Below are 22,865 nucleotides of genomic sequence, written 5' to 3' on the forward strand. Positions count from 1 at the left end.
TGTGACTTTGGGCAGCTTAACCGCTTTGAGCCTCAGTTTTCTCTAGTGTAAAGTGGGTATAATACCTACTTCAGAGGTAGGTTTTTTGTTGTGTAAGAGTACTTTGGCCACCTCATGCGAAGAGTTGACTCACTAGAAAAGACTCTGATGCTGGGGGGGATTGGAGGCAGGAGGAGAAGGGGATGACAGAGGATGAAATGGCTGGATGGCATCACTGACTCAGTGGACGTGAGTCTGAGTGAACTCCGGGAGTTGGTGATGGACAGGGAGGCCTGGCGTGCTGCGATTCATGGGGTCCCAAAGAGTCAGACATGACTGAGCGACTGAACTGAACTGAAGAGGTTGTCACTATTTTTTATTATTATTAATTTGCCTCTATCCTGGTCTCACTGGGCTGAACCATGGCTAATCTGTTCCTTGTTTGTCTCTCTAGCTAACTGCTCTTAAAGGGCAGACCCTGTGCCTTAAGCCTCCTCGGCCCCCCGGCCCTGACACCGTGTTGATAAATCCTAGTCCCTAAACATATCTGTTGAAATGGATGAATCTAAGAGGATTCTCAGGGAAGGCAAGCGGCCAGAAAGGAATGGTGAGACTCAGAAGGGACCCCTCGCTCTCACCAGGCCGCGGAGCCGGATGAGACAGGTCAGAAAAAGGGGAACCAAACGAGCGGATGCCCAGAATGCCGGGGGCGGGGAGGGGGGGGGTGGTGGACAAGAAAGATGCTGGAGAGGACCGGCTTTGAAATTGTTGGCCTAGTGATGGCGTGGGGACCGACGGTGAGGATGGGGGGCAGGGGACAGAGGCTGGGAGGGTTGCGGGCCCCGGAGAGGGGCGCTGAGTGTAAATGCGAGAGACCGAGGGGGATAATGCTTCCACGCAGAAGGCACCCGATCCAGCTGAGAAGGGGCTGGGGGTGGATCCTCGGGGCAGACCCCGGGCCCGGGCGGGGAATGCGGCGCCGGAGCAGCAGGTGCGGGGGGCGGGGCCCGGCGGGGCGGGGCCCAGGGGGCGGGGCCGACGCCGGCCTGCGGGCGGGGCGCGCGGCTCTGCTCCTGCGAGAGCCGCGGGGGCAGCGGGGCTGGAGCTGGATACCGAGCCGGAACCCGGGCGGGAGTCAGGGCCGGGGTCAGGCCGGAACGGGCTCCAACGAAATGGGTTCGGCCGACTCCAAGCTGAACTTCCGAAAGGCGGTGATCCAGCTCACCACCAAGACGCAGGTGCGCCCGGGGCCCCGGCCTTCCCACCCACCTGCCGGGCTGGGGGCTGGGCAGGGATTTCGGGGTGGGGGGAACGGCTGCAAGAACTTGGCTAGCTGGGGGCTAGGGGGACCAGCTGGCCAGGAGGGTGACGCCGCAGCCAGGGCCGGAGCGAGACCCCTGGGCCTGTACCCCAGGGCTCCATCCCTTAATCCCCCACCCCCAGCCTTCTCTCCCGGGAACATCCCTATTTCCCGCAGCTGCTGCTGCCACCTTAGGCTGACGTGTGCCTACTCCCCAGGCCGGCGTCGCCGCTGTCCGCCCCGCTGTCGGTCCCCTCATCGCTCCTCCAGCCCCGCAATCTCCAGCCTCTCCCCACCCCCACCCACCCAAACACCTCCTTTTCTCCTCCCTGCCCCTGGGTGCCAGCGATCCGGGAGGCACAGACCCGGTTGACTCAGTGCAAACAAAGCCGGCGGTTGCCTTCCCGGATCGGGAAACAGCTGGTGCGCGGTGGTGGCCTCGCTGGGCCGGGTCGATGCCCACGGCCAGAGAAGGCCTAGGTGTTGATGGGAACACGCAGAGTGGAGGGCAGCGCTGCAGCCTGGCCAGGGGAGCTGTTCCCAGGCCCACGGAGTCCAGATTCCCAGCTGGGGACCACTGCTCCAGGGGCTCCCCTTTCCAGGCCCTGCGGTGTAGGTGGCTGTGTTTGCTGTACCCTGTTCTCTGGGGCAGGGCTAAGAACCGTCCAGGCTGCCCCTGGACTAGGTACTGTGGGGCCTGGGGGTACCCATCCAGGCTTGCACAGACCCCTGAGCCCACAAGTGGCACCGAGGCCAACTCCTTGCCCCCAGCACAAGAGCTGGCCCCAGCAAGGCTATCTCCCTGCCCAACCCTCTCTTTTCACTCCTTGAGCCAGGCCACTCTGGCCAAAGAGATGCCCATCTCCGCCTCCCCAGGTCCCCCACTTTCGAGGGAGTCAGGACCTGCTGCCAGCCAGGGATTTCCTTCCACCTGCACCCCCAGGGCTCTCTCATGCTCCCAGCAAGTAGAGTAGGTTCAAGGGAGCCATTTCCCCCATAGCCAGCTGGTTGCAGCTCCAGGGGCCAGAACTCTGGTTCCACACTCTTTGGTTCCCACAGGAGAAAGGTTAGGAGCCCGACACACGCCCAGGGCCTCGGTAGCGTCCAGCCCCAGCTGAGAGGCATTTGATAGAAACCAGGCCTTGCTAATCGCCCCTGCCTCCAAGGCTCCTGGCTGTTTCTGGCATTTGGCTTTCTTGGCCTGGGGCTTCTAGATCTGAGGGTGGCAGGTGGGCCCACCTCTCTGTGGGGGACTACAGGGAGAGGAGGGGAGGGAGGCCTCCGTGTTTACCTGCCTGGGGAGGGAAACACCTTGTTGGAGGAAACCACCTTGTCGCTATGGGCTGTAGGCTCGGCAGCCAGGGTCTCTGCCAGGCCAGTAGGACCGGCTCAGCTGGGTCCCAAAGGATTCCTACAGGCTCGGGCCCCCTCCCCAATTACAATGGGCCTCCATCCATCCCTGGCTGTGGCCCTATGACAGGGTGGACTGAGCTGGGGACAGCTGGGGACAGTGAGCTGACTTGGGACAGGGCTGGAGCCAGAGACCAGCCTGAGTCTCTCTCGGGAGAGCCCAGGGGCCCTGCAGGTGGGAGGGGACCTCGGCTGCCTGGAGGGAGAGACCCTCAGAGCCTGAAGCCACAGACCCTGTGCAGTGACCTGGCTCAGACAGCTCGGGAGTCAGAGCCAAATCCCAGATGGTCCCCAGACCTTGCCACTCGGTGTCCCCAAGGAGATTCAGGCCAGTTGTCCCAGGGTGTCCTCTTGTCCCAGGGCCTCTGTGATCACAGGGTTTTGCAGGCAAGCCAACCTAGCACCTTTTCCCTGTGGCCTGGGCCCAAGCTGGTTGGCTTTCCCAGCCTTCCTGCGCTGTATCCTGTTTTTTTCCTGCCTCGGGCTGGGCCCGACCCCGGTCCTGAAGCCAGCAGCTTTGGCTGTGTTTCAAGCCTTTCCCGGTGTGGGTGGAGCCCTCGAGGGGCATATTCCTGGATCTGGGACCCTCTCCTAGATCCTGTCCTTTTGGAGATTCTCTGTCGTAGGCCAGAGGATACCTAGTGGGTCCATGTTCACACATGTGCACACGTATGAGTGTGCGAACGCCGTGGTGACACAGTCCTTCAGTACAGGTCACCCTTGGCAGGCTGGACCACTGCTGGTCCTTCCCTTCTTCCCGCCAGAGAGGTCCAGCAGCTGCAGCTAGTCCTCCGGGCTGGTGGGCATCTGGCCTGAGCAGGTCCCAGCAAAGCTATGCTAAGAATATCTGGTTTCCCTCCAGGGTAGCTCAGTTCCTGTGCCTCTGGCAGCACAGGCCTGCTCACCTTCACCAAAAATATTCTTTTTAAAGAAACTAGCTTGGATTTTAGAAGCTTCTTTGTGTTGGGTGGGGCTGGAATAACTGAGGCAGGATCTAAGCTATGTTCCCTCCCCACTCAAAAGTTTCAGCGAACCTGGCCAGTACCTATGGCATCAAGCTAGCCTCCCCTGCTCTGGTAACGGCCACCAAACTGAAGGATCCGAGCTGGGACCCGGAGAAGAGGTTGGGGATGGGGGAGGTGAAATCATTAGTCCTGAAGTTCAAGGCCAGCTCCCAGAGCTGGGACTTCCCTCTGCTTCAGAGCTGGGCTGCCCTGGGGCCTCTCAAGTTCCCCCCTAAGACTCTCTCCTCATTCTTAATTCAGTCCCCAGATGACACTTGCCTGATGAACTAGGTCAGAGGTCAAGTGCACTTGATGAGTTTCTGCCCCTTTAAGCTTAAAGGGTAGTGGCTACATGGAGGAGGGGAAAATGGCTTCCCAGAGGAGCTCTCCAATGGGAGGTGGGCGGGGGTCATGCATGTTTTCTGGGAGGCTCCTTCCCCACTTCTACCCGGCCATCCACACAGGGGGCGTGCTTCCCTGGACCCCAGGACGGTTGGAGGGCATGAGGACCAGCCAGCCGCAGCCCCAGGGCGCAGCTTTGGTCTTTGTTCCTCTCCCCCAGCTAACTTGCTCTACCAGTTCTGGGACCCAGGCTGTCCTGGTGCCAGGCCAGCCCTGAAGGCCGTGGCCACAGGCTGCCCTGTGCCTCGGAGGGCGGCCTTGTTGGGGAATGGGCTGGGGTAAACTGGACCCTGGGGAGGCTTGTACCCAGCCTTGTGCTCAGCTCTGCCCAGTGAAGGGGCTGAAGGGAATCTCTGGGACTGATTACAGCCTTTAGCTGGACAAATACTGGCTGAGCATCTGCCATATGCCTCAAGTGCACGGTCCCGGAGAAGAGCTGGTGGAGGAATGGAGCCTCCAGGCAAGAGTGGAATCAGGCCCGTGATGAGTGACTGTGGTGGGTGGGGAGCAGGTTTCCAAGGTGGAATCGAGCCCACTGAGACTTCTTGGAAGAAGTGGCTTTAGAGAACAGAATTTTTATTTTAAAGTATTTTTTTATTTGGTTTCACCGCACAGCCAAAATAACCGCACAGGTTAGTTCCCTGACCAGGGATCAAACCTGCCCCCGCCCCCCTGCATTGGAAGTGAGGAGTTTTAACCACTGGACCTCCAAGGAAGTCCCAACAGAATTTTTTTTTTAAAGTAAAATTCACATCGTTTCTTGATAATAAGAGTGATGCATATTGCGTGCCGATTTGTGGTAGAGTAGCCCTTTATCGGCTCTTTCAGAGAAGGCAAAAGTCTAATTTGATTGGAGCATCCTGGGAAGGTCTCTTGCAGGAAGTGCTATTCAAAAGGGTAAGAGGACCTTGGTTGACCCTCAAACAGATGAACAGTCAAAAGAAAAAAATAGCAATATGTGCATGTACAGAAAAAATATAAAGAAACAAACAAAAAAGCCACCCCACAAGATAATTTCTATCACCACTTTGTCATTTTCTTCTAGGCTTTTCAGTTCAGTTCAGTTCAGTCACTCAGTCATGTCCGACTCTTTGCGACCCCATGAATCGCAGCACACCAGGCCTCCCTGTCCATCACCAACTCCTGGAGTTCACTCAGATTCACATCCATCGAGTCAGTGATGTCATCCAGCCATCTCATCCTCGGTCATCCCCTTCTCCTCCTCCCCCAATCCCTCCCAGCATCAAAGTCTTTTCCAATGAGTCAACTCTTTGCATGAGGTGGCCAAAGTACTGGAGTTTCAGCTTTAGCATCAGTCCTTCCAAAGAACACCCAGGGCTGATCTCCTTCAGAATGGACAGGTTGGATCTCCTTGCAGTCTAAGGGACTCTCAAGAGTCTTCTCCAACACCACAGTTCAAAAGCATCAATTCTTCGGCGCTCAGCTTTCTTCACAGTCCAACTCTCACATCCATACCTGACCACTGGAAAAACCATAGCCTTGAGTAGACGGACCTTAGTCGGCAAAGTAATGTCTCTGCTTTTGAATATATTATCTAGGTTGATCATAGCTTTCCTTCCAAGGAGTAAGCGTCTTTTAATTTCATGGCTGCAGTCACCATCTGCAGTGATTTTGGAGCCCCCCAAAATAAAGTCTGACACTATTTCCACTGTTTCCCCATCTATTTCCCATGAAGTGATGGGACTGGATGCTATGATCTTCGTTTTATTCCTCTAATTTTACAAAAAATCATGATCATCCTATAGTTACTTTATATCTTCTCTTTTTCACATAACATTGTACCATGAGCATTTTCCATTCATTCGTATTCTTTGAAGACATGATTCTGATGGCTGCATAGTATTGCATTGTATGACTATGTCTTGATTATTTTTTTGGCTGAGTGGTATGCAGGATCTTAGTTCCCTGACCAAAGATTGACCCTGTCCCCCCTGTAGTGGAAGTACAGAGTCCTAACCACTAGATTGCCCAGTAATTTCCTGAGAAGGACATGGTAACACACTTCAATATTCTTGCTTAGAGAATTCCGTGGACAGAGGAGCCTGGTGGGCTGCAGTCCATAGGGTTGCAAAGAGTCAGACACGACTGAAGTGACTTAGTAGCAGCAGCAGCAGCAACTTTTTAAGCATTCCCCAACTGTCGGCTGTTTAGGTTGATTCCAACTTTTAACTTTTCACATCAACTCTTCAGTAAAAATTCTCATACCTGCATGTCTCAGATCATTTCCTTAGGAAAGACTTCTAGGGTTCATGATTCAGATTGGGTGTTCATATGGCTGACTATAAGACTTAAAAGGCATAAGTGTACTGAAGGCATGGTGCCTCAGTACGTCTGGTCGGACTTTGGACAGTGCTGGGTGGGGTGGGCATGCGGCGAAGAGGGGATGGTCTGTGCAAGGGCAACCAGAAACTACGGCAGGGCTGTGTTGCTGGGATCGTGAATACAAGTATTCCTGTGTGCGCATCCGTGTGCATGTGTGTGTTTGTTGCGTGTCCGTGTGCGTGTCTGTGTGCCCAGATGTGTGCTTGTAGGTGTTTAGGTGTGATCTTGGCTGACTGTCCAGCTGAGGTCTGGACCCGGCAGGCAGCGGGGAGCCCTAAGTGTCTTTGTTGAGGGAGCAATGCCTTTGGTGCTGTTGCTTTGAAAGCTGGTTGGGGGCAGTGTGGAGGCGGGATTGAGGGGGTAGATTTGGAAGGGGGGCCCTGACAAGAGTGGCCTGAGCTGCAGCGCCGGTGGTGGGTACCGAGAAGAGCGGATGTCCTCAGAGAGCCGTGGGTTACTTCTTTAGATTCGGCGCTAGTTGGGTGTACCGGCTGAGGGTGGAGGCTGGGGTCTAGGGGGCAGCCTGAGTGACTGGCAGCGGGCATATGTCCCCCTGGTTTCTTCCCAGGGGAAGGGGCATAGCCTGGCTCTGGTCCCTGGGCACGTGACTTAGGGGTGTGGCCTGGGGAGGCCCCCAAGTGGGGAGGATCTACCAAAGGGGGATGGTCAGTTACTGGGGGGTCACAAGTCTCTCAGGGACTGGGTTGGGCTCTGCCTACTGAATTCAGTGCCAGCCGATCCCTGATCATCTGTGTCAAGTGTCCCCCGCCTGCCTGTGCCAACCAGGGCTCATGGCCACTGAAGGATGTCTCCACGGGGGAAGACTCCTGGGCACCAGCAGGGGTGGAGGAGGGGGCTTTGCTTTCCGGGGCTCCCTCGGTCACAGAGTTGGGTATACCGTGGACCTGCTGGCAAGAGATCATGCAACTCTGGACACTTGGTCCCCCCACAGCCTGTGGAAGCCACCGATGACGCCTTCTGGGACCAGTTCTGGGCGGACACGGCCACCTCGGTGCAGGATGTCTTTGCGCTGGTGCCAGCAGCGGAGATCCGGGCAGTGCGAGAGGAGTCACCCTCCAACCTGGCCACTCTGTGCTACAAGGTGAGGGGGCCCAGCCCCTCGCTGTCACCCCTGCACGAGCCATTTTCCACAATCCCAGGGAGGCTGGAGCTGGCCCAGCCCTGTGGTCCAACAGGGCCGGCACCGAGGACATCCCCACCCAGTCGAGGTGACCCCAAGGCTTCACCCGCTTCTCCCCCGGGCTGGGCTCTGGGGGGACACTTGCCGCAAGTCAGCTCGTCTAGCTCACCTTGTGTGGTCGGTGGGCTTCCCTGGTGGCTCAGTGATACAGAGTCTGCCAGCCAATGCAGGAGACAATGCAATTTGACCTTCTGAGTCAGGAATATCCACTGGAGAAGGAAATGGCAACCCACTCCGGTATTCTTGCCTGGGAAGTCCCAGGGACAGAGGAGCCTGGCGGGCTACAGTCCACGGGGTCACAAAGAGTCAGACACGACTGAGCGGCTGAGCATGAGAGCAGGTGCGGTTGGTACTGCCAGTGTTGCCATTTTACAGATGAGGAAACTGAGGCTGGTCACTTTGCAAGGTCTCGGCCAGTGAGTGGTGGGCTGGGTCTCACTCCCAGATGCTCCAGCTGCCCCCTGGCCCATGTCCTGTCCCCCCGGGGTTTGGCTGACCCTGTCTGGAGAGGTGGCCCTGCAGGTTGGCCATGCACTCCCTCCCCCTCTGAAGCCCGGGGTGCCCAGCCTGACCCCAGGTGCCAGGGCCTCATCCCCCCGCCTCTCTGCCCACCCCCGCAGGCAGTCGAGAAGCTGGTGCAGGGAGCCGAGAGCGGCTGCCACTCGGAGAAGGAGAGGCAGATCGTGCTGAACTGCAGCCGCCTGCTCACCCGCGTGCTGCCCTACATCTTCGAGGACCCTGACTGGAGGGGCTTCTTCTGGTCCACAGTGCCTGGGGCCGGGCGAGGAGGGGTCTGTGGGTCTGGCCGGGACTTTGGGGGGCGGGGGGAGGTGGGGCTGCAGGGAAGGGGAAGAAAGCTGTAGGGCCGGCCACCTTCCTCCGAACCTCTTCTGGGGTTTGGGAGGGGCCGGGGGAGGGGGTCAACTCCTCCTGAGTCCTGGGTTTTTCCCCCGTGGGGGTCCCTGCCCCTGCAGCTGGGCAGAGATGCGGGCAGGGCAGCTGGGCCCTCCCCCCACTTACCCCACTCCCTTCCTGGGGTTCTGTCCAGGCAACTGGGGGTGCACGGTGTTGGGTGGGTGGACCCAGTGATTCTCAGCAGGGCTGAGGCTCTTGAGTTTGGGGGCTCACCTGGCCCCTCCCAGTCAGTGGGGAGGCCTCCTGACTGCTCCCAGCCCTGGTCCCCACTGTCCCCCTTCTCCCTTGGGAGGTTTGGGGGTGATTAGGGGTCCACTTCCTGTTCCTTCTCCCCGACTCCCCCCCCCCCCCGCCCTGCTTCCTCTCTCCCTCCACCCTGGGTGCCTGCCTGGGCCGACCCTGTCCTCCACCCCTCTCCAAGTGCTGGGGCCGCCTCTCCTGGGCAGCCACGACTGAGGGGCCTCCGGGGGCCATGTCCCAAGCAGGGAGAGGACGACGATGAGAACGCCCGGCCCCTGGCTGAGTCCCTGCTCCTGGCCATCGCTGACCTGCTCTTCTGCCCAGACTTCACGGTGCAGAGCCACCGGAGGAGCACTGTGGTGAGAGCCCCCAGCCCCCGCCCTGGCCCAGGAGGGCCCTGGTCCCAGGTCCGGGCTGGTTGAAGTTCCCTGGGGCAGGGACTGCCCTAGGAGGGCCAGGCTGCCTGGCACGCATGGTCCCAGGAGGGGGTGGTGGCTGGCACGGCTGGAGGGGAGCCAGCTGGTGTGGGCCCTGCCCTCTGTATCCGGGAGGCAGGGCACAAGCACCCATTGTCTTGGCCTGGGCCGCGGTGGGGGGTGGGGCTGGTGCACTGGAGGCCTGGCCCCTCTCACTTCCAGAGGGCAGTGGACTGACCTTGAGGGTTGTCCACCCCGCACGCCCACACACCATCAGGGGCCCCCAACTCCGCTCTGCTCACTCCCTGTCTCTCTTCCTGTCTCCCACTGGACTGAGCAAGCACCAGACTGAAGGAAAATGAGCTTTCCTAGTACCCGGGGTGCTTTGAGGGTCTGTCTTTGGGAGAAATGAGGGTCTTTGCCCTCCCCCACCACCACCAAGGAGAGTAGGGGGCTGATCTCACTCCCTAACCCTGTCCCCAGGACTCGGCGGAGGACATTCACTCCCTGGACAGCTGTGAATACATCTGGGAGGCTGGTGTGGGCTTTGCTCACTCTCCCCAGCCCAACTACATCCATGACATGAATCGGTGAGCTTGTTCAGGCTGGACCCCAGGCCTGGTCCCTGCACAGCTCAGAGAGGGAGCCATGTGTGGGGGTCTTCCAAGGAGACCCTTGGCTTCTCTGGTGGCTAAGGGGTAAAGAATCTGCCTGCAATGCAGGGCACCTGGGTTTGATCCCTGAGTCTGGAAGATCCCCTGGAGAAGTGAATGGCAACCCACTCCAGTATTCTTGCCTGGAGAATCCCATGGACAGAGGACCCTGGAGGGTAGAGTCCATGGGATTGCAAAGAGTCAGACAAGATTTAGGGACTAAACAATAAGAGAGGAGACCCTGCTCGCTCGTGACCCAGCTTCAGCCTCACAGGGATAAAACGGAGTCACTTCTTTTCATGGACCTGAATGAGAGCTGGGTGGGGTGGGCATGCGGTCCTTCAGGGGAACTGGGAACCTCAGGGTAGGCTCTCTCCTGTCCTCTCTGCCCAAGGATGGAGCTGCTGAAACTGCTGCTGACTTGCTTCTCCGAGGCCATGTACCTGCCCCCAGCTCCGGACAGCAGCAGCGTCAATCCGTGGGTGCAGTTTTTTTGTTCCACAGAAAACAGGTGAGGGGCCCCTGGCCTGCCTTTCAATTTCCCCACCTCCCGCTGGTAGGCAGCCTGGCACTGAGGCCATTTGCTGGCGAATGTGTCTTATTTGAGGAGGCACGCTGCCCCCTGGTGGTGATGACCTATAACAATAGCCGCACCTTAACACCAGTGCGGTCCCTGTTGGGGGCCCTGGTTGAGGGTGCCTGGGTCCTCCATCTAGAGCCCCGTCCATTAGGATAATGCAAACCACACATGCAGTTTAGACATTTCGAGTAGCAGCATCTAAAAAGTTAAAAAGAAACAGGTGAAGTTAATTATGTATTTCTTTTAACCCAATATGTCTGAAACGTCAGTATTTGAGGTGTAATCACTGAACAAAGTTATTTAAATGTTTTGTGTTCTCTTTTCATCTGGTGTGTAGTTTATATTTACGGCACATCTCACTTTGGACCAGCCACATGTTAAGCTGTCCGTACCTACGTGTAGCTTGTATTAGACGGTTCATTTAATTTTGGCCATGCTGTGTGGCCTTGCAGGATCTTAGCTCCCTGACCAGGGATCGAACCCAGGCCCACGGCAGTGGCCAAGTCCTACCCAGGGAATTTCCTGGGCAGTGCTGTTTAAGTGGTGGGTGGGCGGGGGTGTGCTGAATACTCTGAAGAATGGGGAAGCCTGGCCCACGTGGGGGCACTTAAGGGCTCTGGGAGCATACGAGTTCATGGAGGTGTCACATGCCAGGACTGCATATTTACAGCGGGTTCGTATGCTTCAGCTGTGCAGCTCCTGTTGTGCCCGGGGCTGTAACTGGTAGCAGGGGGTTAGTGCCGCTAAGTGTCGTGGTTCACCCTCTTCCAGACTCTGACTCCCACATGACACACCCCATCTTCAGGTTTTGCAGCCCTTCCGCCCAAGCTCACTCCCGGCACAACCCTCAGAAGTAGAGAGAGTCCAGGTGACTCCCCCACCAGGCACAGTTGAAAGCTGGCCAGGGTTTTCTTCCTCCCCAGCCTTATCAGGCAAACGGCCACCTTTGCCACTTGATGAACCTCCCTGGGTCTCAGTTCCCTCATCTGTAAGATGAGGAGCTTGACCTCGGACACCTCACAAATCTCTGAATGGAGGCCTTCTGTGGCCTGGGAGCTGGGGAATGGGGCACGTGCTTTGCTTCCTGCCTTCCCTGTGGGCCTCCAACGCTTCTCTGAGGCCCCGAGGGAGGGTACCTGCCCTGCAGAAACCTCAGAGGCATGTTCTTTATACATTTATCCAAGCCGGTAGATTATACAGCGTTGAGGGTGAACTCTGGAGACTTCAGTGGTCCAGAGGTTAGGACTTTACACTTCTACTGCAGGGGAGGTGCATGTTCAAGCCCTGGTGGAAATAAGATTCCACAGCCCAAAAAAAGAAAGAAGAAATGAACCCTGATGTAAACTGTGGACTTTGGTCGACAGGGATGTGTTGATGTCGGGTCATCAGTTGTGACAAATGGGCCACCCTGGTGGGGGATGCGGATGGTGGTGGAGACCGTGTGTGTGTCGGGGTAGGGAATCTATGGGAAATCTCTGCCTTCCCCTCAGTTTTACTATGAACCTAAAACTGCTCTAGAAAAATAAAGTAGTTTTTAGGGACTTCCCAGGAAGTCCAGTGGTTAAGACTCTGCACTTCCAGTGCAGGGGGTGAAGGTTTATCCCTGGCTGGGGAACCAAGATCCCAGCTGTAGTGTGTGGAGCAGTCACAAAAATATATATTAAAAAAAAAATTTGAAAAACACCCATAATAGGCTTCAACCCCTGGAGGTGAAAATCTAAGGGGTGTGAACATGATATTCTACAAAGAGCCGCTCAGGACTGGCCATCCCTGTCTTGGTAATGAACTCCTTCTGGCCCCCAACCATCCCGGCCGGGGTCCCAGATACAGGCAAGGAGGGGGGAGTGGTCTCTCCCAGGAATGATGGGGATGAGCTCCTGGGGCTGCTCCCTGGCCCCCAGACCACAGCCTGGCACTGAGACAGTGGGGGATGAGGGGTCGTCCTGGCCGACCTGCACCCCCCCCACCCCCCTGCCGGAGCCGCGAGTGGACGGTGGGCAGAGTCCCTGAGGCCCAGCCCCCTCTCCCACGCAGACACGCCCTGCCCCTGTTCACGTCGCTCCTGAACACCGTGTGTGCCTATGACCCAGTGGGCTACGGGATCCCCTATAACCACCTGCTCTTCTCCGACTATCGGGAACCCCTGGTGGAGGAAGCTGCCCAGGTGCTCATCGTCACCTTGGACCACGACAGCGCCACCAGCGCCAGCCCCACCGTGGACGGCACCACCACGGGCACCGCCATGGACGATGCCGACGTGAGCACGGGAGAGGGTGGGCCGCCGGCCCCGCCAGGCTGTGCACGGGTGGCACCCCCTCCAGCAGCCCGGGCAAGGGATACCCGGCGGGGACCTCGTGGGGGTGTCTGAGGTCAGAGGGGGCACTGCCACCTAGGCCTGGGGTAGGGCGGGGGTGGGGGGTGAGGGCACCTGCTGAGCCCCGGCTCCACCCTCCGCAGCCTCCAGGGCCCGAGAACCTGTTTGTGAACTACCTGTCCCGCATCCATCGAGAGGAGGTGAGTTGAACGATGCTCTTGCTCTGGCAGGTTTTTCTTTCTTTTTTTTTAAAGTAATTAATTTTTTGCTGCGCTGGGCCTCCCTTGCTCTGCTTGGTTTTTCGCTACTTGCGTGAGCAGTGGCTACTGTTTGTTGTGGCGCACCGGCTTCTCACTGCCCTGGCTTTTCTTGCTGTGGAGCGTGGGCTCTAGGCTCGCCGGCTTCAGTAGCTGCCGCACACCGACCCAGTGGCGGTGGTGCACCGGCTTAGCTGCTCCGTGGCTTTTGGGATCTTCCCAGACCAGGGGTCGAACCCATATTCCCTGCTTTGGCAGGTGGATTCCCATCCACTGTGCCACCAGGGAAGTCCTCCTGTGGGTTCTTGATGCCCACTCCCCACAAAGCTTGTGACCTTGCAGGGGGTGAGAGGATGCAGATAAGATTGGGAGTAGGGAGAGTCCTGACCCCTACCTGAAGGAACCACAGTTCTGGTGGACTTGGGGTTGGACTGCAAGGGTCTTGAGCCTCAGAAAAGGGCTGATGGCCTCAACTAGGGGAGGGAAGCCAGGAAGGCCTGCGGGAGGAGGTGGGTTTGGTAGGGGAATCAGTGGATGGAAAGGCCAGTGAGACCTGGGTTCATGTGTCTTGTGACCTTGGGGGAGGTTGTTGTGCCCCTGGGACTCTAAGCTCTGCAGCTGTGACGCAGGGACAGGAACCGCATCCTTGCCTTGTAGTGAGGATTGGCTGAGAGCACTGTCCAGGTAGCAGGTGCTCAGGGATGGACAGCTCTTCTAGAAGAGACTGTTCCTCACGTGTGACAGGGTGCTGGGAAGGGGCGGGAGGATTGCACCTGTCCACAGGAGTCGAGGTGGGCAGGAGTCCAGTGTGTAGATGGGGAGCCTGTTGTCTGGTGGAGGAGTAAGCTCTCTAGACCTGCCCTGGACCCAGCTTCTGAGGGGCTACTCCCAGGACAGCTCTTGATGACACTGGAACCTGGGCCCCTCTGGCTCTGACGGTGGGAATCAGGCTCTGGGTAGGGTGGGAGTGGGGGGAGAGGAGGCATTTGTGGGGCGCCTGGCCAGGAAGCCGGGACTGCAGGGAGCCGGACTGGACAGGTCCCTGCCCTTACCCCACCCAGGACTTCCAGTTCATCCTCAAGGGCATAGCCCGGCTGCTCTCCAACCCCCTGCTCCAGACCTACCTGCCCAATTCGACCAAGAAGATCCAGTTCCATCAGGAATTGCTGGTCCTCTTCTGGAAGCTCTGTGACTTCAACAAGGTGGGCCAGCCCCTGTGGCGGTGTGCGGGTATGGGCTGGCCAGCAGCGGTCCACCCCTGGGATGCGGAGGGCATCTAGGGAGACTCCTGGGAGGGGCGGGGCAGGGCTGCCCCTCTCCTGACCCCGCCCACCCATCTCCCCTCGCCCCCCCAGAAATTCCTCTTCTTTGTGCTGAAGAGCAGTGACGTCCTAGACATCCTGGTTCCCATCCTCTACTTCCTCAACGACGCTCGAGCGGATCAGTGTAAGGCTGGGATGGGCTCGGGATTCCTGTGGGGTGCCCCTCGCCGAGGGGCAGCTGCGGCGAGCCTCTCCTGCCCCCTGGCAGCTCGGGCCCTGTGCCGTGACCTCCCGGGAAGGGCTTCTCCCCCCACCTCCACCCCAAGATGGGTCCCTGCCCTGGACTCCCTTCCTCGCTGCCCCACCCAGCGAGGTGACCCTCCCACGCCCCGCGCCGCAGCTCGGGTGGGCCTGATGCACATCGGTGTCTTCATCCTGCTGCTTCTGAGCGGGGAGCGGAACTTCGGGGTGCGGCTGAACAAGCCCTACTCCGTGCGCGTGCCCATGGACATCCCGGTCTTCACCGGCACCCACGCCGACCTGCTCATCGTGGTAAGTCAGGGGGGGACCTGGAAGTCTGGGGGTGACGTGCCCTCGGCCGAGACTGGAGGCGGCAGGGCCTGTGGCTGACCCCCTGCTCCCCGCCTAGGTTTTCCACAAGATCATCACCAGCGGGCACCAGCGGCTGCAGCCCCTCTTCGACTGCCTGCTCACCATCGTGGTCAACGGTAGGGGGCGGACCAGGGCGCGCCTTTCCCACGATCACCACCAGGGGGCGCCCGGCCACAGGCTGACTTGCCACGGGCTCCCTGGTTCAAACCTGCCGGGTCCAATAGAAATATTAACGTAAGGGCAGCTAAGTGCCTACAGGGCTTCCCAGGTGTTGCAGAGGTAAAGAGCCCCTGCCAATGCAGGAAACGCAGGAGATGCGGGTTCGACCCCAGGGCTGGGAAGATCCCCTGCAGAAGGGAATGGCAAGCCACTCCAGTACTCTTGCTGGAGAATCCCAGGGACAGAGGAGCCTAGCAGGCTACAGTCCCCGGGTCGCAAGGAGCTGGACACAACTGAGCATAGAACACAACAGACAAAGTACCTACTGGTCAGTTTTCTTCCTTTCTTCCTTCTCTCTTGCTTTCATTTTCCCCCCTTTTTTCTTTCTTAATTTTTTGACGGCACTGCATAGCCTGTGGCATCCTATTTCCTCAACCAGGGCTCAAAACTGGGCCTTGCATCACTGGCTCCATCCCACAGATCTTACCTGAGAATGCATTTGTGAACAAGACAGCCACCGACCTTGCCCCATTCCGGTGAGGGAGAAAGATACGGGGCAAGATCAGTCTATGACGGATCCGTCTGTGAAGTCAAGCCATGGGCAGCCTTGCGTCTCTGACTTCCCCTTCACAGGCTGTGCAGAAAATCCGTATATAGTTATATGTGGAATATCACCTTGATATTCTACTTAATTAAAAAAAATTTTTTTTTGTTGTTTTGTCTGCACTGCATGGCTTGCAAGATCTCAGTTCCCCAACCAGGGGTGGGACCCAGGCCCCCTGCAGTGGGAGCTTAGAGTCCAAACCATTGGACCACCAGGGAATTCCCAGCTTGATATTCTAGAAAGATGTAAAGATCCTGAGTTTGTATCCCTGCCCATCACTTTATAACTGGGCAATCCTGGGCAAGTTTATGAACCTCTCTGAACCTCAGTTTTCTCATCTGCAAAATGGGAATGGTCTCCTGTATCTGCCTCCCTCTCAGGTTCGAGGAGGAATGGGGAAGATGGAGTAACGTGAGTGGCTTTGTAAACGTGGCTGTCCACAGGGGCAGAGCCCAGGTGGAGCCCTGGGGCTCTGCAGGAGGCATGGCCAGTGTGGCCTTGCCCTCTGGGGCTTGGTCCTCCTGATTTTGGGGGGGACTTCCCAGACAGGGGGCAGGGAAGGTATGGGAGCGGGAGCACTGTGTCCCTCCCAGGCCCTGGGTGTGCAGGCCTGGTTGGTGGGGCCCCAGAAGTAAGCCAACCCCTCCCCTGTAGTGTCGCCCTACCTCAAGAGCCTGTCCATGGTGGCCGCCAACAAGCTGTTGCACCTGCTGGAGGCCTTCTCCACCACCTGGTTCCTCTTTTCTGCCGCCCAGAACCACCACCTGGTCTTCTTCCTCCTGGAAGTCTTCAACAACATCATCCAGTACCAGTTTGATGGTGAGGTGCCAGCCCAAGCCCCTGGCCTGGCCTCAGGGACAGGGGGAACCGGGGTGGGCAGTGGGTGAGGACTCCTTCCCATCTGAGGAGGACACAGATCCCCAGTTTGTTTGTCCTGCATGCGTTTATTGAGTGCCTGCTGTATACCAAGCCCTGGGCCCAGTGAGGGGATTCAGTGGGAAGCCAAGCAGAGTGCCTCCTGCCCCATGGAGCTCACAGCTGGGGAGGGAGGCATGGAGGGGGACTCTAAACAGATGGTCACCCAGACAAACAGGTCACCTTCAGTCTGATGGGAGGGAAGTTCAGGGTGTCACGGGCCTGTTGGATGTCAGAGATGCTGGGCTGCCTGGTGTCAGTTAGGGCCTTGCCACTTAGCTCTTAGGGGAGGAGGAGGAGGGGGCAACAGAGGATGAGATGGTTGGATGGCACCATGACAATAAACATGAGTTTGAGCAAACTCCAGGAGATGATGAAGGACAGGGAAGCCTGGCCTGCTGCAATCTGTGGGGTCACAAAGAGTCAGACACAACGTAGCAACTGAACAACAACAATGGATACACTTTTGATGATATCTAAGAATCAGACTGGTGGAGATCAATACGATACATTCTCATCCTCGAAAAGCTCTGTGTTTAGAGGAGGCAGATGTGTACACATGTAACTAAAATGCAACCCTTTTTGCTATAATGTGGTGGTTTAGTCGCCAAGTCACATCCGACTCTGTGACCCCATGGACTGTAACCTGCCAGGCTCCTCTGTCCATGGGATTCACCAGGCAAGAATAGTGGAGTGGGTTGCCATTTCCTTCTCCATTTTTTAAATAATGAAATTATATGTATTTGGGGTTAACATATGCACACTACTAAATATAAGATAGATAAGCAGCAAGGACCTATTGTATAGCTTAGGGTGGTGGTTGTTTAGTTGCTAACTCGTGTCCCTGATTCTGGGAAAGACTGAGGGCAGGAAGAGAGGGGGGCGACAGAGGATGAGATGGTTGGATGGCATCGCCGACTCAATGGACATGAGTTTGAGCAAGCTCTGGGTGAGGGACAGGGAAGCCAGGTGTGCTGCAGTCCATGGGGTCGCAAAGAGTTGGACACAACTGAGCGACTGAACAAGGAGCACTTAGCTCTGTGACTGTGTACACACCAGCTCCCTGAGCCTCAGTTTCTTCATCTGTAAGATGATCGTAATAATAGTACTGAGAGTCCCTATCTCAGAGGGTGTTGGGAAGACTAAGTGAAATAATCCAAGAAAGCACTGAGCACTTGCCTGTGACTTAAATATTAGCAGTTGTTATCATTTCCAGAATAAGTAATATTTGCACTAATTGATCGGGGATGAAGGGCTTCCCAGGTGGCTCAGATGATAAAAAATCCATCTGCCAGTGCAGGAGACCTGGGTTTGCTTGCTGGGTCAGGAAGATCCCCTGCAGAGGGGAATGGCAACCCACTCCAGTATTCTTGCCTGGAGAATCCCAGGGACAGAGGAGCCTAGTGGGGTCCATGGGGTCACAAGAGAGTCGAACACGACTGAGTGACTGATGCTAACTTATCAGGGATGAATGGGGTGGGAACAGTAGAAAAACACGGAGGGGCACAGTCTACACACAGACGCTGGGGCAAGACGTGGAAGCGGGGTGGGGCAGCGGGGATGGGGCGGGGGCGGGGCGACGGGGGGAGGATGGGGGGGCTGGGGCAGTGCGCGGGGCGGGATGGCAGGGTGCTGAAGGCCCAGAAAGCACTCCTGTCTCCCTCAGAGCCAAGGGAGTTCAGCGTGGGCACACGCCGTATGGTCCTTCCTCTCAGTGACCTGGCTTGGGGGACTGTCAAAATATTGAACAGCTGGCTTAGTGGGACCCTGACATGCTGGGCCCACCCGGCTTTGCCAGGTGTTGCCCCTTCGTGCTGGGTGGTGAGAGGGTCCCCCGGATACCAAGGAGGGGCAGGGGTGAGCTCAGCCCAGAAGCTCTTTTGCTGACAGGTGGCATCCTGGAGTCGCCTCAGCCCGCCCCCCGCCCCAACCCTGCCCACACTCCCGTCTTCTGTGCCCTTTGCTGTCGCCTCCCCTGGGGGTAGACACCCCTCTCGTCCTCCAAGCTCTCTGCAGCCCAGGAAGCCACTCTGGTGGAGGGGATGGCAAGGGGGCCTCGCTGAGACACCCCCCACTCCCCTCCCACAGGCAACTCCAACCTGGTCTATGCCATCATCCGGAAGCGCAGTGTCTTCCACCAGCTGGCCAACCTGCCCACCGACCCGCCGGCCATCCACAAGGCACTGCAGCGGCGCCGCCGGCCGCCCGAACCCTTGTCCCGCGCGGGCTCGCAGGAAGGCGCCTCCATGGAGGGGTCCCGCCCCGCCGCGCCCGCTGAGCCAGGCACCCTCAAGACCAGCCTGGTGGCCACTCCAGGTCCGGTGCTGACGGCTGGCGGGGGGCTGTGGAAAGTGACAGCAAGGGTCGGGGTGGAGGTATCGGGGGAGCCCGGGAGGGCTAGCTGGTTGGGGGGACTGGGCCTCCATGCTGGACAGGGTGGGGAGTCAGACACAGCATCTCTAAAGTGGAGGGAAGCTGGGGACTTGTGGGGCAGGGCTGTGCAGAGGTGTTCGAGGAGGGGCACTGGGGGAGGAGTCCTCACTGCCCCCTCCCCAACCCCCAGGCATTGACAAGCTGACGGAGAAATCCCAGGTGTCGGAGGATGGCACCCTGCGATCTCTGGAGTCTGAGCCCCAGCAGAGCTCGGCAGAGGACAGCCCAGCCACGGAGGTGGGCCCCCTCTGGTGCTCAGAGCATCCGGGTTGGCACTGCTGACTCTTCCGCGGGGGTGGGGGCTGTCTTTCACAGACCCCTCCCTCGTTTATTGGTCATGGGCTCAAGCTCTTGGCCTTCAGCCTCCTCATCCATCAGCCTTATCAAGGCTGGGCTGGCCTTTACCCCATCTGCCCAGTCAGCCCCTGGCCCTAAACCTGTCACCTGGCTGGGCTGGGTCGGGCAGGGCCCGGGGCCCAGGGCAAAGGGTGCTGGGCTGGGCCATCCCCTCCTTTGGGAGAGGACCTCCCTCCCCCCAGCATGGGCCAGGGCAGAGACCTCCTTGCCCTCCGGGTCCCAGGCTGTGGGAGGGACTGTTCAAGGACCTGATGGCCTGCCCTCCACCCCCCATCCATACCCTCTCCCGCCATCCCTCACTTTCGTTCCTTCTCGGGGACCAGGAGCCCAGCCAGGCTTGGCGGGAGCAGCGGCGACTGTCCAGTGCATCGGCCAGTGGGCAGTGGAGCCCGACATCGGAGTGGGTGAGGGTGGGGCAGATGGCATAAGGTGTGTGTTGGGGGGGGGCAGTCGGGGGCTCCTGACTCAGGAAAGGCTTGGATGGGAATGGGTCCAATTCCAGGGACTGGCCTGGGGTCAGGTTTGGGGTCAGTCCTGTCTCGTGACCTTGGCCTCTCTGGCTTGGTTGTTTCCTCTGTCTACACTGTCCAGAGCTGGTTCCCCAGCAGGTTAAGGTGCGGCTGTCCACAGCCCTTTCTCAATAAATCACCCTTTCCAGTTTCCTTCCTTGCATCACTTGCTCACTCCCTAGCTTGTTTCCTGACCTCACCACTAATTGTGTTTGCACGGGGATACTAAATGTCCCAGCCTCATCACTCTATCGTGAGGATCAAAGGCACGGTACACGGTACACGCTCCATGAGAGGCCACAGCCCCTGCACGAATAGCAGTCACTATTCATGGGCCCTGCCGGGTTGCCAGGCCCTTGCTGTGATGAGCCAGGATGCTTTCTGTCTTGGGGGGCTCCTGGTTCCAGGCCAGGGGTCAGGTCTGTGCCAGAGCCTCTGGGGGACTGCTTTGCGAGCTGGGAACCCTGGTCCCTCCCCCAGGTCCTCTCCTGGAAGTCGAAGCTGCCGCTGCAAACCATCATGAGGCTGCTGCAGGTGCTGGTTCCCCAGGTGGAGAAGATCTGCATTGACAAGTAAGGCTGGGGGCATGGCCGGGCAGGTGGGTTCTGGGGGCCAGCCCAGGCCGGGGCTGGGGCTGGGAGCATGGGTGAGCCCCCTGCTCCCCTCGACCTTCAGAGTGGGCACACTGGAGACCCCCATCTCGCTGGCAGGGGCCTGACGGATGAGTCGGAGATCCTGCGGTTCCTGCAGCACGGGACCCTGGTGGGGCTGCTGCCTGTGCCCCACCCCATCCTCATCCGCAAGTACCAGGCCAACTCGGGCACGGCCATGTGGTTCCGCACCTACATGTGGGGCGTCATCTACCTGAGGTGGGCCCCTTGGGGCTTTTGGGGGTTTGCTGTCCCCCCTGAGGGTCGGCCTTAGCTAGTGGGGTTGATGTCAAGACCGTCCACCAGGGTGGTCTTGTCTGATGGGGGCAGGCATCCATTGCCTGGGGCGGTGGGGACACCAGGGTGGGAGGAGGACAGCCCCAGTCTTTTTCTCGAGGCCGCCTGGCCCCTGGGTGACTGTCGACCCGCTTTGCAGGAATGTGGACCCACCTGTCTGGTACGACACAGACGTGAAGCTGTTTGAGATCCAGCGGGTGTGAAGATGGAAGCCTGCAAGGGGCAGGGGCCAGGGAAGGGCAGGGACCCGGGGTCCCTAGTGCTGACCCCCGATCCCCCGTTCTGAGCTTTAAATGACTCCAATCAGGGCTGGGAGCTTGAGTGGCCGAGTCCTGGGCGGCAGGTCCCAGAGGCCCCTTGTGGCTGGGTTGGTGGGGACCCACCCTGCCCCCCGCCTGCAGGCTGGACTCGCTGGAACCTTCTCTTTCCGGGGCTGCAGCCCCCGCCCCACGCCCAGAGCTCCCACCTCTTTCTGGCTGCCCTTCAGGACCCGTTTCTAAGCTGACCCTCAGTGCCCTCCTGGCTCCTGGGCTGCCCGGTCCTGGAGGGCACCAGGCTGCTGTGCCCTAATGCTGCCCACAGGAAGTCTTGGGCCGTCGTTCCTGGAGGCGCCTGCAAGGGTGGGGGGAGCCTTTCCAGGCCTCCTACGCTGAAACCTCCTGGTCCAACTCCCGCCCACTGCCAGGAGCCTGGGAAGAAGGGAGGCCAGGATACTCACGGAGGGGACTGGGTACGGACGGATGCCAGGAGCCAGACTGGAGGACCTCACGTGTGTTAGGGTCTGGAGTGGGGGGTTGAGGGTCTCCTGTTGTATTTTTCTGGGTCAAGGGATGTAGCCTGCCTGGCTCTTACACAGAAACGGGGGTGAGGGGATGGGGGTGGGGAAGCCGCTGTTCAGCCCACCCTCCCCTTTCCCACTGCCTGGATGTTTAGAGGGGAGGGGTACTGGGAGGCCACCCGTCCCTCCTCCTGGTTCTGGCCTCTTGGTCTCCCTCACCCCGTCTGTGTCAGTACAATCTTTGCTCTGTACAATCGGCCTCTTTACATAATAAAACCCCCCTCTCCAGGCCCTGAGTCCTTGTGCTTGGAGGGGAGACGGGGTTCAGTCCATGGCTCTCGTTTTCAGGGATGCTGGGGCTCTGCCTGCCAGAGTCAGGCCCAGAGGGCCCTCGGCACATGACCAACATCCATCATTTTCTTGGGTGAAGAAGTGGAGGGTTGGGCTTCCCTTGCTGTGGTGCCCTCAGAGAAAAAGCTCACACAGGAGAGGCGAAGGGTCTGCCTCCCAACCTCCTGTATGGCCCCTAGGGGCTCTGCTGGCCACCCTGGGGGTCCCTGGGACTCTAGCCCTGTGCTCACCAGCACCCAGGTTTGTGGGGTACAAGCCGGCCAGCAGGGGTGGAGCTGCCCTCCCCAGGCCCCACCCCAGGCCTCACCCTGGGCACAGCTCACTGTTTGCACTGGGCTCAGGGAGATGGATGGGCTAGGAGTGCCCTCCCTTCCCGCCCGAAGACTCAGAGGACCCAGCAGCTGGGGAAAGTCCCCCAGGGCTGTGTCCTGGGGAATACAGGGGCTGGCGAGGGGTGGGAGGATGTGGAAGCCCCAGCCTCTCTCTTCCCCTCTCCTGCTGTGGATCAGACAAGGGGAGGACCATACAAAGGGTTTAGACCCCTCCTGGCCCAGAAGTAGGACTGTTCCAGCTCCACAGCCCCGCCCAGGGGGACTTCCTTCCCACTGTATGTGGAGCGGCAGCTCTGTCCCCGGGAACAAATGCCACGAAGCCCGAATGGAATCGATCAAACAAACAGGGTTTATGGCAGCGGGAGAGAGGGCTGTTGAACCCTGCCTGGCAGCTAATTAAGGAGCTCATTAGGAGACAGGGTGTGTGGGGAGACAAGGGCAGTGCGGCCTGCCAAGCCACGAGCTTCCAGATGTCCTGGGCCGAACTTGGGCCAGGCAGGAGGCCGAGCCCCCAGGCCTGGCTGGGGAGGGGCTGCGCCTTCCCAAACTCCCAGCGCAGGGCTGTCCCAGAGGGTAGCTGCGAGGGAGGGCT

General features: G+C 58.8%; 1 protein-coding gene across 2 annotated transcripts; it reads left to right on the top strand.

The window, feature by feature from the left end:
• Positions 1–1,010: 1,010 nt before the first annotated feature.
• HID1 (HID1 domain containing) lies at positions 1,011–21,881 on the top strand. Of its 2 annotated transcripts, none has more exons than XM_069542109.1 (19): positions 1,011–1,217; positions 7,391–7,540; positions 8,260–8,430; positions 9,040–9,153; positions 9,694–9,800; positions 10,258–10,374; positions 12,478–12,700; positions 12,901–12,957; positions 14,076–14,216; positions 14,370–14,460; positions 14,677–14,828; positions 14,926–15,004; positions 16,306–16,470; positions 18,655–18,882; positions 19,130–19,236; positions 19,680–19,760; positions 20,346–20,437; positions 20,576–20,734; positions 20,952–21,881. In XM_069542109.1, the coding sequence occupies exons 1-19, from the start codon at positions 1,152–1,154 to the stop codon at positions 21,013–21,015; spliced, it is 2,364 nt and encodes a 787-aa protein (XP_069398210.1). In that variant the 5' UTR covers positions 1,011–1,151; the 3' UTR covers positions 21,016–21,881. The 2 variants fall into 2 exon arrangements, with proteins under 2 accessions (XP_069398210.1, XP_069398209.1); XM_069542108.1 differs by having other exon boundaries at positions 1,034–1,217; positions 9,037–9,153.
• Positions 21,882–22,865: the final 984 nt, after the last annotated feature.

The sequence above is a fragment of the Ovis canadensis genome, chromosome 11, assembly GCF_042477335.2.
Source record: "Ovis canadensis isolate MfBH-ARS-UI-01 breed Bighorn chromosome 11, ARS-UI_OviCan_v2, whole genome shotgun sequence".
NCBI lineage: Eukaryota > Metazoa > Chordata > Mammalia > Artiodactyla > Bovidae > Ovis > Ovis canadensis.